The sequence below is a fragment of the Plecotus auritus genome (genome assembly GCF_963455305.1).
Source record: "Plecotus auritus genome assembly, chromosome: 8".
NCBI lineage: Eukaryota > Metazoa > Chordata > Mammalia > Chiroptera > Vespertilionidae > Plecotus > Plecotus auritus.
Window position 1 is genome coordinate 47,665,690 of NC_137782.1, and position 17,011 is coordinate 47,682,700.

General features: G+C 38.4%; 1 protein-coding gene across 2 annotated transcripts in view; it reads right to left on the reverse strand.

Moving 5' to 3' along the window:
- Nucleotides 1-1,833: 1,833 nt before the first annotated feature.
- Nucleotides 1,834-17,011, reverse strand: part of DOK6 (docking protein 6) — a 257,390-nt gene continuing 242,212 nt past the window's right edge. For both annotated transcript variants that reach the window (XM_080686943.1, XM_080686944.1), the window contains one exon: nt 1,834-7,142. In XM_080686943.1, coding sequence (XP_080543069.1) covers nt 7,003-7,142 — 140 coding nt within the window. In that variant the 3' untranslated portion in view covers nt 1,834-7,002. The remainder of the gene's footprint in view (nt 7,143-17,011) is intronic.

Below are 17,011 nucleotides of genomic sequence, written 5' to 3' on the forward strand. Positions count from 1 at the left end.
CGCAAAAGGTGGCTCAGCTAGTATTTAAGTACAGATGTCCCCAAACTATTATCTGGAATCAATTATTATTGAAAAGGAAGTATATCAAATCATATATTTTGGAAAAGAAGCAAACTTGTAATGGGTATTTTGCTTCTTGACAAAGGTGTAGTGTCCACAATATTTTTATCAAAATGATCATAAACATTCTACTTAAGGAAGGACAAATGCTATCCCTCTATAAAATACAGTATAGGACTTCACAAAGTATATATAAATTGATTTAAAAGAATTTACAGAAAGCAAACATACAACACATAATTTAATACATTTTGAAGATTCATATGGATAAGGATTTTGCAAGATGGGATATTTCTGTGTGGACCCCAAAAGATAAGTATAGGGGCACATACAGAGTAGGTCAAAGTAAAAAATGTGTCTGTGTGCATGAGTGTGTTAGGGTTTGTGTAAAGATGGTGCTGGGTGAGGTATCCTGTCATCTGCAGCCAAGAAAATACTGGCTTTCAGCTCATTCGTTGTGAGGGTGTAGATGTATGTGTTGCTGTGATTTATACACTGCTTGCTATCACTAAAATAACACAGTGTCTTAGAACTTGAAAGAATCTCTATTCTCCATTTCAGGTCTTCACAAAAATTGGGAGCTTCTTTTTCTCCACTCCACTCACTGACATATATATTTTTCAATAACAATAGGCATTGCTCCTTGAATTATGCACTAGACATGTAAATCTGAATTCCATTAATCAAATGATTTCATATGGACCCACATCATGTTCATTTCTGATTTATATTGAATATCAAGATACTATAATCATTTCATTCTCCATCTTTCCCTGCCTTTCAACCCCTCTGTCAAGGAGTTAATGATGTTGAAAAAAACATAAAAACCCTTTCACAAGGTTTTCTTTGAGAGAAAACCTTAAAAAAAAAAGCCATTATCTCAATCTTCTTTTCCTGAAGTTGGGGCTTTACATTTTGGATTTCTTAAAATAAGCAACTCTTAGGAGGCTGTGGGTCACTTGGGTGAATAAGGACAGCAATCAGATTCCGAGGTGAGCACAGCTGCAGGGTCAGGGTGGAGACCTTGCTTCATTTGGGGCACAATTCTGTGTCTACAAAATGGGTTAATTTGATGTTCTCCTTAAGTTTAAAATCATCAAAACAAACAAACAAACAAACAAACAAACAAACAAAAACAAACAAAAACCACACACACACACACACAAAAAAAACAGAGAACAGACTGAGAAAGTTAATTGTATCAACTAATAAAATAAGTTCAAAATATGGAATATGGACTAAGGTAGCAGGCATAGAAAGTGAAGCAAAATAAAAATGTATTTAATGGAATTATTAGAAGGAAGTTGACATATTTCTATTACAAGTATATTTTTCCCTTCTTTAAAATGTTTACAAGATATTAAAATTTTAAACTAAGAAAAGTGTATGAAAATCTCACATAAAAAGTGGCTTTTATATTATTTAGTAATTTTAACTTATTTCTAACTTATCTAAAGTTCAATTAATTTAAATAATTGCCTATGTAAGAGTATGAGGAAAAGTTTGATGTGTAACATATTTTAAAGTAAAAAAAACAAAACAAAAAAACCCACAATTCCCCAAATTTCAATTGAAAATTGAAGCTTTTTGAAACTCACATGAAAAAATGTAGCCCTGACATTATCAATTCTTTAACAAAGTTGTGACAAATGCCATAAATAATTAAACCAAAGTGCTACAGAGTAATAAAAATCCCCAAAATAATAATCACAGCCACAATGCAATGAATTAGTAGCAATACAAAACATAAACACTTAATTTTTTTTTTTTTTTAGTTTGACCATCACTTTAGAAAAAGTGAGTCTAAATTTCCAACAAAGAACTGGATGACAGTATAAGAATAGTAACACTTATACCAATTACCCATGACCTACAAGTCTCGTAATTGCCCCATAAAGCCTCTCTATTGATATAGTTGGTGATGAGTCCAGGCAGAGTTAGAAACATCTGACAAATTTGGGAAAACACTTACATGTACAAGGGCCTGTTCACTTATAGGCCACGTGGCATTTCTCAGCTCCCACTACGCATCTCTGGGAGTTGAGATGTAGCCAAGGAAACATTTCTATGAGCCTGCTAGGTGACCCTATTCCTGACTGTTTCTTGCCTTTGAATAAATTACAACATCTATGGGTTTTGGTTTTTTCCTGAGGGGTACATAAAAACAGGACTTTTATTCTACATGTTCGTCTCCAGAGCTAGCTAGCATTCCACCTATCTAGAAAATGTGCCCCAAATCTCATGATACTTCCATGAGAGTCTATAAACTACCTAATGCCTTGTCTAGTTGTAATAAATTATAGAAATGATCCACAAAGATTCACATTCTTCAATAAGAAAGGAAAGATTGTAGTAGAAAATGTGGGTTAAGCTTTCAGGTACATTTATAGAGAAATGCACACACAGGCTGTGCATCTTTTCTGATGTGTTCAGCCCCCAGCTTGTCTCACTGATAATGTATCTTCACATTGAAATGGAAATTAGGTTGACTCTACAAGAATGATCCTCATGTTACTGAAGAGACATTGGACCACGGGGATTCTGTTACATGTTCTTTGGTGTTAAATAATTTTCACTCTCCTAAAGGAAGCACACTTGTTGGTAATGGGTTGTCTTTGTGCAATAATGTCAATACTGATACAACTGATGTCTTACATACTTAGTACTCAGAGAAACTAGTAAAGAAGGCCATGTCTGGGACATGGAACTGAGGTTAGAATGTTAAGAAAGCAAATCTGAATGTATCACTAGACAGTTCATTGGAGTCTTTATAATCTTATCTAAATTTTTGCCCTCCTGACTAGTTCACATTTTCCTTCTCAACCCTCTCCTTTGGAAATTGCGCTCCATAAATTTCACTGACTAGAAATTCATTTGTGTGGCATTATCACCTATTATGGTAATTATTAATGCATGTAGGCAAAAATCCAGTAGGCAGATTTTTATCTATCTCGAGAAGACCAAGGCTTGGGGATTGTAAAGTATAGTTAATTATTGGTATAGTAATTTGAAATTGCAAGCTATGGACAGACATAATATGTTAATAGAATTGGAGAAAAATGCATACTTTTCACTTTGAGCAGTTTTCAGCATAATATTTCTTATAACATGATATGTTAAAGGTCTTTAGGCTCAGCCCCATTGAATGTGTATTGCCTATTTATTGGGCTGTGTTATAATAATCAAAACTGACCTACAATATTTTCATAAGAATATAATTGGCTTAGCTTGTTTTCACTAATGGTCCATGTTAGGAAGTGGTTCAAATAATCTAGAGAATAGGATACTCATGCTCTTTTACAAAGTTTTCTGAGATATTGGCCAAAGAATGAGGGGCAGACATCAATTTTTAGGATGTGTTTTAATATTTACTACAAAGATAGCACATGCAATAAATTGGATCCATAGAAACTACTAACAGTGTAAAGTTATTTATCAGTCCACTGTTTCTATATTGGACAGAAAATATAACTGGTTGACAATTTTATAGGTGATAAATAATTTTGAAACAGAATTGCCCAATGAAGACGGAGAAAAATTGTATAAGATGTTAGGACTAATAGTCTAGTTATTACTTGGTGAAAAGGGTGAGGTTTACTTTTAATAAATACATTTCACTTTATTTCACATGCTCTATCAAACAGCATCTTCCCTAATAAATAAGTAAATATATATTTCTTATTTCATTAAGTTCAAATTGTGGCAGTGGCCAGAACCTATTGAATTATAAATATTTGCAACCTGCATACATAAATTAGTTCTGAGAACCTACTATTCATTCAAGGAATAAAAAAAGTTGTGTTTTTTTGTCCCTATCAGAATAGTAAGCTATTGGGTTAAAGTCATTTTGTACTTTTCTGCATTTTAAATATAATGTCACGTGTACAACAATTAATATTATTGGAAGAAAAAACTGGGGACATAAAAAAATGAATCTCCTCACATAATCTGTGAAATGTGTACATCCCCCAGGCTTTCTCTGCTCTCAGACGAACCTTTATGATTTATGTTGGGTTCTGTCATCATCACTCTCTTCCCACCCGATATGGAAACTGTGCCCCTCTTTCTTCACCTTCTCCATCTGAAGGAGTCCCAGTGTAGTCACTTTTGGAAGGAGCCAAAAGATGTCTTTGGTTCATAGCAAGTCACTCCCTCACAATGACAAAGTCACATGTATGTTAAAGATATAATACAATTTCTGAAGGGAGAAAAAATGACTTGCGAAGTGTAGAGGCATCTTCAGTCACAAACTTAAAAACTCAAGTGAGTTGAATACATGCTATGACCATTCCAGTTGCTCCAGTGGAATTGATTTCATGAAATTCCAGAAGACGGGTTCAGTAATTCTTCATCTTTGGTTTTTGTAGATTTATCAGCTTGTCATTTTTATTGCAATGCGCACTGCCTTATGTCAAGTATGTTAGGTTAATATAAATTCTCCTATCTGTTCACTTAGTAGTTTTGACTTAGCTACAATTGGAAGCATAGTTAGAGGATAGAATACATCTCCAAAATGTCCCAGGAGATATTTTATGGCCTTATTCTCATTGCAGTGAGATTGGATAAAGACATGGGAAGGAAATTTCTATCTCACAGACTCTTTTTATGACATGATTTTCAGAATGAACTGGCCCAAGTTTTTGCCTGATCTCTGGTACCCTGTCAGTTATGCTCACCGGGAATGATCACAAGAAAATGGTGTTTTGACTAACTTCATGCAGGTATTATGTCTCCCACCCAATAGACACGAGAGCAGACTCATCTAATTAGCAGAATCCACCTCCCTGGACTCGGTGTCTGTGCTCCGGGCACATTAATAAAACTGAGACATGAACCAGGACCCCTGAGGGCTTTCCCCCATAAGTCCCTTGTGGTCTCTAAGCAACAGCTCGACTGAGTGAGTCTTGCTCTAGTGGGACCCCACTAGGAGCTGTGCTCAAGTGGTCTCAGCTAGGAGTTGCTCTGGTCAGTTCCGCTAATGGCATTTCAAAAGCAAATGCCCTGTGCTGAAGGAATTTAGAGGTCCCTAACTCCAAAAGCTGGAACTTCAGGGAAGGCTCTATCATTGTCAGGAACCAGTCACCTGCTCTTCTGATGTGTCAGCAAAATTCACAGTGCAGAGCATTTGAGCAATTTTCTTTTTATCCCTGAAAGCTTAGGATAATTATTTTTTCACAGCCACATTAAGTCTTATGATTAGCATCTTGATGGGGTTTTCACATTTATCTGAGAGATGCGGAAGGTCTAGGTGATTGCTATAAATGCGAATTGATCAAGGAGGGACCCAGAACCATTTAATGCTGCAGTAATTATCTGAAAGGAATTGCCAATCTGCATACAAGCTATGGATAGGGATGAAAAATAAATCTTACTTCTAATCAGCAAAACAGGTACCCTTTCAACAGACTAACTTTGATAGTTTAAAATATTTTGCTATTAAGAAAGAAAAATCTGGTGTTCATCTTACATGGCCTGGGTTCCCTGCTATTTCTATTCCTCTTAGGGGATTTGTGAGCTGACCATCTTGAGCATGTAGCATCAGGTAATCAGGCAGGATCATCTTTATTTTCATTTGACTGAACACCAAAATTGAGGGCAAAACTATCTATGTTGACCTGAACTAGCCAAATTTCCTCAATCCACATGGAAATCACCAATTCCTTTTAAACCTTGAAAATTCATCATTAGTGTGAAGGATGAAAAAAATGTTATTTACTCCATTTTCTCATAGTCCCAGACAACCCAGACCCAGTAAAAGGAAAGGAAAGCCCAGCAAGTCCTGGCCACACAGTAAGGTGAATCCCTGATGGCTGTCTGAGAAGTGTGTGAGGTTTCAAACATCTACGATCCTGTGCCTGTTGGTCTCCTGACTGCAAAATAGATCAGTTCTTTTTAAAGGTATTTTAATCACTTTCTTAAACAGCTTCTCATTTAGAGTTCTTTTTCTTGAGATGAAATGGAAGCCGGCTGGTGATCATGCCCAAAGGGAGAAAGACACTGTCACCAACAAGGGAATGCTAACCAGAAAGACAGCGCGGTGACATGAGGCGTAGGACAGCTAGACCGGTTCTTCTGCTTCCAAAGCATTTCCCCTTCTCACACTCTCAGAGTTGTCATAGGAGCAGACTTGACTATATAAATACTTTTGCTAATAAGAAGGCTTTTTTTTTTTTTTACAGCACTGTCTTAAAAATAGCTATTCAACATAACAATCTTTAACTTTAATGCACCAAATGACAGTTTTCTACGATTTAAGTGAACATGACCTGTCACCCTCAGCACACATTTGATAATACTTGTTAAATATAGATGGATGTAGCAAAATCCATATCTCTATTTGTCTACACACACACACACACACACACACACACACACACACACACACACAAGTAGAGCTACAAGGCCCTGCTTAATCATGTGTTCTAAATTTCCTGTTCCCTTAATTGTCACTGGGCTTATTTATATGGCGAGTTATGATGCCATTTGTAGAGCTTATTGGATTTGTCCCTGTCAAAACCTTCCAAGCCACACAGCTTGTGGTGGGTGACCTTTAAGTCTAAGGACCGGCCCTGGTCATCAGACGGGAGGACAAAGCCATGAGGACACCAACCAAGTATAACCCTGTTGGGCAATGCTCATGGTGCCCGGGCTGTTGCTACTATCAGACCCAAAGAATTGTAGTTAATGACTGTTCATACGATTGGGATTCTATTTTTGTTAAACACAGATATCCCCCCAAGAAATTCAATAAATAAAGGACTTAGCCACGGAATCAAGGAAGCAGAACTCCAGTTTTGAAACTTCCACTGGGATTGGGGCTAGCTAGACCCAACCCACTTCAATTTCTACTGCAATTGGTCTTCCAGGAGGCAGAGGGCGCAATGACCCCACAAGCAGGTCCGGGACAGACTGTCTCTCTGGTCAGCAGTGGTTCTCTGTGTGTCATTGGATGAGACTGGAGCTGTAGCTGAATCCATAGCTGCTGGACCGGGACAAGGACTGCTGAGTCTCTTCGCTCTGCTCTGGGGCGTAGCTGGGAAAGGTCTGTGCGCGTGACATCTTTGAGGAACCAAACCCGTGACCTGGAGAGAAAGGAAGGAGAGCTGTACTAAGAAACAGATTAAGCAAAACACAGATATATTGATAAAGCAAACATATCAGAGCCCTCTTAGCCTCTGTATTGAGCTCCAGGTAAGTAGGTAAAAATGGAGATAACCTGGTGTTTTGTTCCTGAAAGAGCTAAAAATGTCACCTGTGGGGCTCAGTATTTTCCTCCAACGTGTCTTGCCAACAATTCTGGATGCGAAAGAGCTAGGTAAATTTTCTAAGGACCTCAAACTTATACTATCCTTCAACTTTTGAAACAAAAGCAGACAAGCTTTTCCAAAAGCAAAGTTGTTTTTGATGGAGAGCCTATAAGCTGCTTGCTTTTCTTTTATAATCATTTTCAGCAAATTACACACTTTCTTAAAACCTTTTTGAGTAGGCAGTAACCAATGCTGAGCAGTAACCATCAACTATCAAGAAAAAGCTTTCACAGTGAGAGTGTTCGAGGCCCGGGCTTATCCTAGTGGGGTTTGTGAGTAACTGAACCCATTTCATGATACAGTTAACCCAAATGATAAGCCTGTATGGCTACTGAAATAACTGCCCCAAAGTGAAACCTTACAGAAGATATATTTTCAGAAAATTCTACTTATGCCTTTTGTAGTTCAGACGCACCCCTGCGATGAGAAATTGGTCTAACACAAAAAACAGAAGTGATTACTAAAAAACTTGTCAGAATGTTCAACATGTAGGGAGAATGTGCCTGCTCCCGTCCTTCGAGTTAACCAGTGATTAACAATTCTTCCTGGTTGAGAATAATAATTAACTAATGGATGCGCTCAGTGGGAGAGGAGACAGGCAGACCCAGCGTGCTCTGCCCTTCACAGTGTGCATTCCACCCAAAGGAGGAGAGCGCTTGAGCCCGATTTGCATTGTTTCTGGTCTCGCGGTGAGGCCTCCAGGGAACACAATCTGTTAATAGAAACATGGAACATCTGGCCAGGTTCTCAGGTGGCGCTGTCCTTCGCAAGGTCATGCACTTAAAGCCATTTCATGGTCAGGTGTGTTTTCCTTGCAGAGTCTGGAGCTTGGGATCCAGGGAGGAAATGCAAATGAATTGGGTAATAAAAAGCTAATTAAACTGGTAGGACCCCTTAATGTGAAAATATTGTGAGAGCAAAATCTTGCTTTCTACATAAAAATCATTTTAGATTCACCGTTGGCCTGATTCTCATGTTAAGACTCCAGGAGCAGGTCAGGGAGAAGGGAGGCATGGGCAGTTCCTCCCTGTGCCCTCTGCCCACTTTATCTTAGCATTGACTTGTTAGATGATAACTCATAGTTCCTTTATGTGGAGATATTGGCATTTATGAGCATAAATCAGGAGGAAATTCTATTAAGAATATGCTCCTGGCCTTGGTTTTATCCTGATATATTTTTATTTTGTTTTGTTTTTTAAAGGAGAGCTATCTGAAAGAGAGCAGTGCTGGAGCTCACCTTTAATGCTTGTTATCTGTGGGCTACCAGCTAAGGCTTAAGTTGCAAATTTAGAAGCCTCTGCCTGTGCACACGTAGCTTTTTATCCTAGAATCTTGGGTGCAAAAGGTCAATCATGTAGCTGATATTTGCCAAACATCTGTTAAAACAATTCAAAATGCCACAGTGGAGACAAAGTAATGGGCAGTATGTTACCTGACTTTACAGGGTTCATGAGCTGCTTTGGGAATGGTCATCAGACAAGGAGAGTCAAAACCAACAATGAACGGAGCTAAAGGGTGCACACAGCCCGTGCTCTGCAGGACCAGAGCACGGTGCCAGCGGAGCTTCCGAGCACTGTCTATAGAACCACACAGTCCAGGTCAAGTCACTGTACCCTTCACTCTACAGGGTGTGCAAACACCATCACCACCATGGACCAAAACACACGGAACCGAGTGCTGCCAGCCCTATGACTCCTTTTAGTACCTCATTTGCCTACATGGAGAGAATATCTTTGTCAAGGTGTTTTGAGGTTTAAATAAAATACTTAGGAAGTTACCTGGGACTGTAGGTTCCCCATTGACATCAGTTTTCTCCCTTCTTTCTACAAGGAATGGACCTGTATTCTTCTCTCTCTCCCCTCCCCTCCCCCTCTCTCTCTCTTCCAAAATCTGTGCTACCCACCATCTCGGTGTACTGTCCCTCACTATGACAGGTTTTGAACATCATTCTCCTTCAAGGTCACTGCTGCTTTCTTCATTTCCTCTATGAACAGATTCTAGTCTAACTGGAAATTAAATGATGATTTTCCTTACCCCTCCCATTTCTTTACAGACAATTCACAAATGATGCCACTTAATACTTATCACAAAAATAACACATCTCATTCAAAACTGTATATCTGAAGGCCAAACATATGCAGTTTGATTTGGGCAACAATGAGTATGAGAACAAAAGAGAGAAATAATTAAGCATTTTCTCAACTTTCATTTCAATTATGCCCTTAGGCTCTGTTGATGAAAACAAAACAAAACAACAAAAGGAAATCAACTTTGTGGCTTAAATGATAAACTTGCTAGAACAGACCTGATTTCTACACTAACAGAGACTCTATTTAAATGCTTCCTGAACTTTCCCTTTAGCTCACGCTGGAGGGCAGGTAAGGTGAATGAATAAGCACCCTAAGGACCTGGGGGATGCTATAATTAAAAAGCTGTGAACAGCTATTAGTGTATCTTAAAAGTCCTTGTGAATTTTGGTTCCTACTTCATGGTCTATTCATGTTTGTTTTAATAGAAAATAATACTTTGTACCCATCTATTCAGGTGACACTGGCTATCTGGGAAAACAAACACATCTCATTTACCTGGTGGTTTGAAGTATTCTCTGAAATGACATTTCCTACCATCCTCCACCCTCTTCTCCCTGGTGTGTATATAAGACTGAGAAATATAGTTCTGTTCTATAAAGAAGTAAATATATTGGGCATAGAGATGTTTCAAACATTTGCATTATTCTAACAAAAATGTGACCACTCCCAATTCCAGAAACATAAGCATCCACATGCAAGAAAGGTGAAGTCACCCTACCATAAAGGTAAGTCTTAAGAGGTTCAAACCAGCAATAAACCAGAAGGAACACAAAGGCAGTAGGAAAATAAATCAGCATGTAAGACCAGAGACCCATATCACACCTCAAAGAACAGTACCTTCTGAATACTTTCTCCTTCGGGTGTGTGTGGGGGGGGGGGGGGGGGGGCAGAATTAACTGCATAGCTGCCTGGATGGAGTCCCTACTTCTCAACCCTCTGGTTTTCTACACTTATACTGTCTGTGCTCTTTACATAAAATAGCATGCAAAGGAGTTTGTTTCTGTAGGAAATCAGGAAGATCCCATCGCCCAAGACTTGTGGTTATTAATTGGTGAGAAACAATGGTCTCAGTAAGGATCTGGGGCAGAGGAAAGGGTGCTGTCTTAAAAAATAAATAAATAAAAACAAACAAACAAACAAACAAAAAACAAAGCCGAAAAAACATGCCAAATAAAATAGTTGCTTCATGAAGAAGGGTGCAACCTGCAATGAAGGTTCAACAACTATCAGGTGCAAGTAGAGGAGATGCCATCTTACTCTTTGTATTCCTTGACAAGGGCTTTCTAGCCATTGGGGAAAAGGGGAGGGCTGAGGGCGATCTGACCTGAAGCTGAAAAACAAATGGACGAACACCTTTCAGGTGTAAACAGAGGTCCCAGGTCTCTCACTGCAGTGATTCTGGGGCAAGAGGTTTCTATGAGGTCGAAGTGTCCTGGGACTGTCTAGTGTCTTAGCAATAAACCTGTTAGTTATGCTGAGAAATACCAAGGATTCATTGTCAACATCTCTGTAAGCTGTGTTTGATTTTACTCAGCTCATTGTAATTACAGCTCAAACCAGACTGTTTGGGTTTGATCTCTGTACTCTCTTAGGGGGAAACTTATGAAATTCCTGTGGAGATTCCTGGTCCCAATAGTTCCATGCCTCTTGAATGGATTTGTTTCAGGCATCAAGGCTCAGATTCAGCACATTTGAGCCAATGGGGAATATATAAGACCGGGTTTCAACGCATAAAGGAGTGATTTGGAAAAGTCATGATGTATGTTCCTTAAGCACCTGTTCATGCCCACCTTATGCTAAGTCCCTTAAGAAAGACATCACTGTTAAAATCCTTATATCATTTCTGTAAGGTGAGGTTGCATACCCTCATTGCACTTGTGCAAAAACAAAACTGGAGCCTACAGGTGTTTAATGAGTCACCAAGCTTTTAAGCGGTAGAACAGGTCAGACCTAGGTCTGCTGGAAATGACCTAAAAAAGCATTGCCCTGCATACTGCCGCATGTCCCTGTAGAACTCTTTAAACTTCGGTCTTATTAGGAATCATAAAGTACATGTTTATTTATATAGACATGGCTTCTGAGAAGAAATAGCAGTTTTCACAACCCAGTTCCTGAAGACTAGATTCAAGTGCCTGTAAGATGGTGACCATGTTGTCAAAGAACAAAAAGCCATTCAAGCAGGTAAAACATTCTCTTGGTCTGCTCGAGTGACACAACCAAGTACCACAGGCTGGGGGGCTTTGGCAACAGACAATGATTTTCTCAGAGTTCCAGGGGTGGCGAGTCTGAGGTCAAGGCTGGTGGGTTGGTTTCTGGTGCGAGCTCTTGTGGCTTGTAAATGGCTGCCTTCTCCCTTTGTTGTCAACAGCTGCCTTCTCCCATATCATGTGGCCCCTTCTCTTCTCTGTGTGCTGTCCTGGGATCTCTAGCTCTTCTTGTAAGGATGTTAATACTATGAGATCTAGGTCCCACCCAACATGACCTCATTTAACATTGATGACCCCCTTAAAGGCCCTGTCTCCAAATATAGTCACCTTGGGATGGGGGCTTAGGGCTCCAACATATGAATTCTGGAGGGGGTGGGGCACAATTCAGTTCATGGCAAGCTAAAAAAATAAAATTGAATAGGAGATGTTAAGAAAGTGTATGTGACACTTTTTCTCTTGATAGTGACTTATTTTTATCACCTTTTTTTCTGAGGGGTATTTGTACTTGTTAGTGAAATTATGTAATTTGGTTTAGGATTACATAAAATGATTAAATGACATAATTTTTTAATCTTTCAAATTGTCAAAAGAGAATTTAATGATTGTTTTATACCACTAAGTTTCTGATATACACTGTCAATTTTCATTGCACCCATTCACATTCCCACCCAAAGGGTGTTAAAGTAATTTCTTTCCTAATGTTAGATAATCTGGATATTACCAGATTAAAATCTTCTTTCCAAGTTGAAGGATGAAAAATTGCATCTAGTTCAGTTCATTTTCTTTTGCTACATAAAAGTACTTATTTTTTTTTTTTGTAGTCAAGTCTGTGTTTTCTGGGTTTTGTGTCGTGATAATGTCTTGCCTCATCACAAGATTATTAAAATACTTCTTATCTAAGTGAAATAAGCCAGTCAGAGAAAGACAAGTATCACATGATCTCAGCTCATGTGTGGAATCTAATGAACAAAATAAACTGATGAACAAATAGATTCAGAGACACAGAAGCATGGATTACTATTGAATTTCAGAGGGAAGGCAGACCTCGGAAGGTGGGTGGGTGGGAAGAGATCAACCAAAGAACTTGCATGCATATATGCATAGCCCTTTGACACAGATAATAGGGATGGGGGCGAGCTAGAAGAGGTCAATGAGGGGGTGGGAGAGAAGCCAATATATGTAATACTTCCAACAATAAAGATGTAAAAAAGTAAAATAAAATACTTTCTTATAAGTTCTTTTCATATTTTCATAAATATCTTTGGTTATCTTTAGCTCTTCAAGTCACTGGGACGCTATCCTGGTTGATGCCCTATGGTTAGCACACTGTGCCGGGTAAAGGCTAATAGTGTTAGCGATGAAGGAAGGCTGCTAGAGTTTGAGTTCCAGCTCCACCATTTACAGCTGGTTGACACCTGGAAAGTTATGCAATTGCTCTGTCCCTCAGGTTCCTCATTGTATAAGGACAATCATAATAGTTTCTATTAATAGAATCGTGTTAAATGAGTATAGTCATAGCAGTGTGGTGTAATAATGCATTACATTAGTGTTAGTATATACTAACACTAAGAGCAAGGGTACTATACTGTAATACACACACACTCTTTATTAGCTCACTTAATATTCACAAGTGCTACTGAGGTAGAGACAAAATTTTTGCAGAGGTGCTTGGGACTGATCCTTGTCACCTGGTTATGAGCTGCATGATAAAATGTCTTGGTGTGAGTATTATTTTCAAAGTCCTTATGAGTTTTTTTCAATCAAGGAACTAAGATATCTCATTTCTTGGAAATATTTCTGAATTATTATATTTTTTTTCTTAATTATGTCCATTTCACTATTTTCTCTCCTCTCTCTCTCTCTCTCTCTCTCTCTCTCTCTCTCTCTCTCTCTCTCTCCTCTCTCTCTCTCCCCACTCCCCCCATATCTCTCTTCTCTTTTTTTCTAGAGCATTTATTATTTATCAAGGGTGGGGAACCTTTTTTCTGCCAAGGGCCATTTGGATATTTATAACATCATTCGAGGGCCAAACAAAATTATCACCTTAAAAATTAGCCTGCTATATTTGGTCAAACATTTAATTATCTTATCCCTAATGCCTTGGCAGGGCCAGACCAAATGATTTTGTGAGCCTTATATGGCCTGGGTGTTCCCCAACCTCCACCCCTCCCACCCCCCGATTTATATGTTCTAGTGCTGCACCAGTCTTACAATTTCTCACCTCTTCTATTTTCACTCTCTTTTTGCTGCTTTACTTTGTGGGAGATTTGAGATTTGTTTAACCTTATCTCCCATGCTTACTAAATTATAAAAAATTTCTATGACTCTAATTTTAGTTTGCAAAAAGCTTTTCCTCTGTCTTTTCCATTCCCTCCCTTGCTCTCCTTTTCTTAAGATATATTCACACATTTATTGTTATTAATACTGGCACTTTCACCCCCCAAACTATGAACCTTTTTCCTTACTTTATAAGTGGACATCTAAATGTTCTTTAGTCATATTTTAAAAAATTAGTAAGTCCTGAATGGAAAAATGGATATTATTAATTTGTATGTAGTGCCCACCCTACAGTTGTAAAGAGACTGGTAGGTTAGCAATAACATTCTAACACTGAAAAATATCTGATGTTTTTTAAAATACTTTAATTTGCCTAAAGATGGTTTGATTTGATTCACACAGAATTACATTTTTAATATGTATTTCATAAATTCTCTAGAATAAAAACAGTCTTATATTTATTATTCTGGTTGATGTAGCATTCATTTATTCCTGTTGCTTGCATTTAATTTATCTTGTATTCTAATTAACTACTGGGATATTAATTTTCTACAACTGTGATCTCTTTGTAAAACTTGGCGGAACTCTTCACTGTTAGCAGAATTCATTTGAATAATTGTGGTGTTCATAAGCAATCTGTATCAGCTAATAAAATGAAATAATCTAAGCTGAAACATAATATGAGGAGTAGAGAATACATGAAATAAAAGTTCATTAATGCTGATCAATATACTATGGGGCAATAGTATATGATGAAAAACTCAGATATTTAGTTTGTGAACTATAAATAGTACATTGCTATTTTCAAGGGTTCAGTTATAAAGTTTTGAAAACAATGTTAATATAAAAAATCATATATTGATATATCTTTGTTTCCATTTTCGAAAACATTATTTGTAGACAGTTTTAGCAATCAAGGAACTATTTTAGATTATGAAGTAGAGTACTTTCATTTCAGGTAGAAATCTCCAGAACTATAATTGAGCAGTGATTTAACAAATTTACTGAAAAGTCACATTAATCTCCTACAAATCAATAAGAATACATATAAGCTGACTGTCCTTAAGACATTGAGAAAATGGAAAGTTTCATTTGCTATAATCCTATCTAATAAAGAGGGAATATGCTAATTGACCATCACTCCATCACAAAGATGGCTGCACCCACAGCTGAGGCCAAGTTCCCTTAAGGAGCCTTAAGGAGCAATCAGCAGGGACCTGAGGCTACGGTCTCCCCTGGCCCCATGGGGCTTGACAGGGGACCTCAGGCCATGCCCTCTGCCCTGGCATCAGGCTGGGGGACCTCAGGCTGCATCCCCTGCCCTAGCACCAAGCCAGGGGACCTCAGACCATGCCCCCACCCAGCAGGGCTTGACAGGGGACCTGAGGCTGCACCCCCTCACCTGGGGCTTGACAGGGGATCTCAGGCTGTGTCTCCCACCTGGCGGGGCTTGACGGAGGACCTCAAGGCATGCCCCCCACCCCGGTCTGGGCTGGGGAACCTCAGGCCATGCCCCACATCCTGGCTCTGGGCCAGGGGACCTGAGGCTACGCCCCCTGCCCAGCAAGGCTTGACAAGGGTGGGACTGACCGGGTTTGTATCTAGCCCAATGTGGGGGGGGGGGGGGCAGCCGGGTCTGGGTCTCACGCGATTTTGAGGTGCATGTGGGTGGGCAGGGACTTGACTCTGGGTCCCGTGGTGTGCCACAGACTCTAACAGGAGGAAGATTTTCATATACATTTTACTAATTTTCTTTCATCTCTGACACTTCTATTATAGAGAAAAGTCAAATAGCAATATTAAATTATTTCCTCTAATTAATCCCCTTTTAATGTGCATGAATTTCATGCACAGGGTCACTAGTTATTTTCTAAAAAGTTTAAGCTAATGCAATGAGAATGAGATTTCCCTACATACGTCCCCCCAAAATGTATATACACTATGAATAATTATTAGTTGAATAATTATTTGAATAATGGGTTAAATCTGAAAGAAAGAAACAGCAATTGAGCTATCAGCTGTAAAGGCCTGTTACAATGTGTATACACTTTTTGGGATACCCTACATATACTTAGAGACTTGAGTTATAACAGAAATATAGCAAAAATTACTGAATGTTACATAAGTTTGCACAGAAAGAACTTTACAAAAAGAAGCTTAGACTAAATATGTGGGACATTAATAAAATTGTTTAAAATTTACTATCTGGTTTTCATATAATGCAACACAATGTTATTATGCAGTAGACAAGGTTAAGCCTGCATTTAGTCTGAGGATTTATAAAATAAGTTGGAGGATATGTGTCAAAAATTTGCTAAGTCCTCAATAAAGATCTGGATTTTCATCTCATTCTCAGTAGAATTTTGCCTAGAGTTTTTCTTCCTAACTACAGGTTAGATTGATTTTTCGGAGACCTGGAAAACATTCTGATAATCCCAGACAGAAGTTCATTCTCACTGAGAAAAATCTATAGGCATTTCTTGGTATAAATAAATTTAATATTCTAAGTTCTGAATTATATAATCAAGAAGCAATGCAGTACTTTCAGAACCTGGAAATTTGAAACCTCTTCCTGGAGAGTAGATATTGCAATATGTCTCTATTAGTATTGAAAACATCCCGATAAATAAAGAATAAGAGATCTGAGGTTCAGGAAAATGGAGTCAAAGCATATAGGACAAAGGAGGGATTCTCTTAACATTTACATGTTATAAGAAACTGCTGCAAAATCCCAAATTCCTTTTCTAGGCAGGTTGAGAAATCCTTATTAGGCATTGTATTATGATTACACCCAGTAGGCAGCAATAATCACAATATTAACCCCTTGTTAGCTTTTTTATCAAATTTTATTTCTTGATTTTAGAGAGAGTGGAAGGGAGACAGATAGATAGAGATTTGTTGTTCCACTTATTTATACATTCATTGGTTGCTTTCTGTATGTACTCTGACCTGAGATAAAACCCACAGCCTTGGCGTATCAGGACAATGCACTAATCAACTGAGCTACCTAGCTAGGGCCAACCCCTTGTTAGTATTTACTTTTTAGCTAATTTTTTTATTTTATCTCACT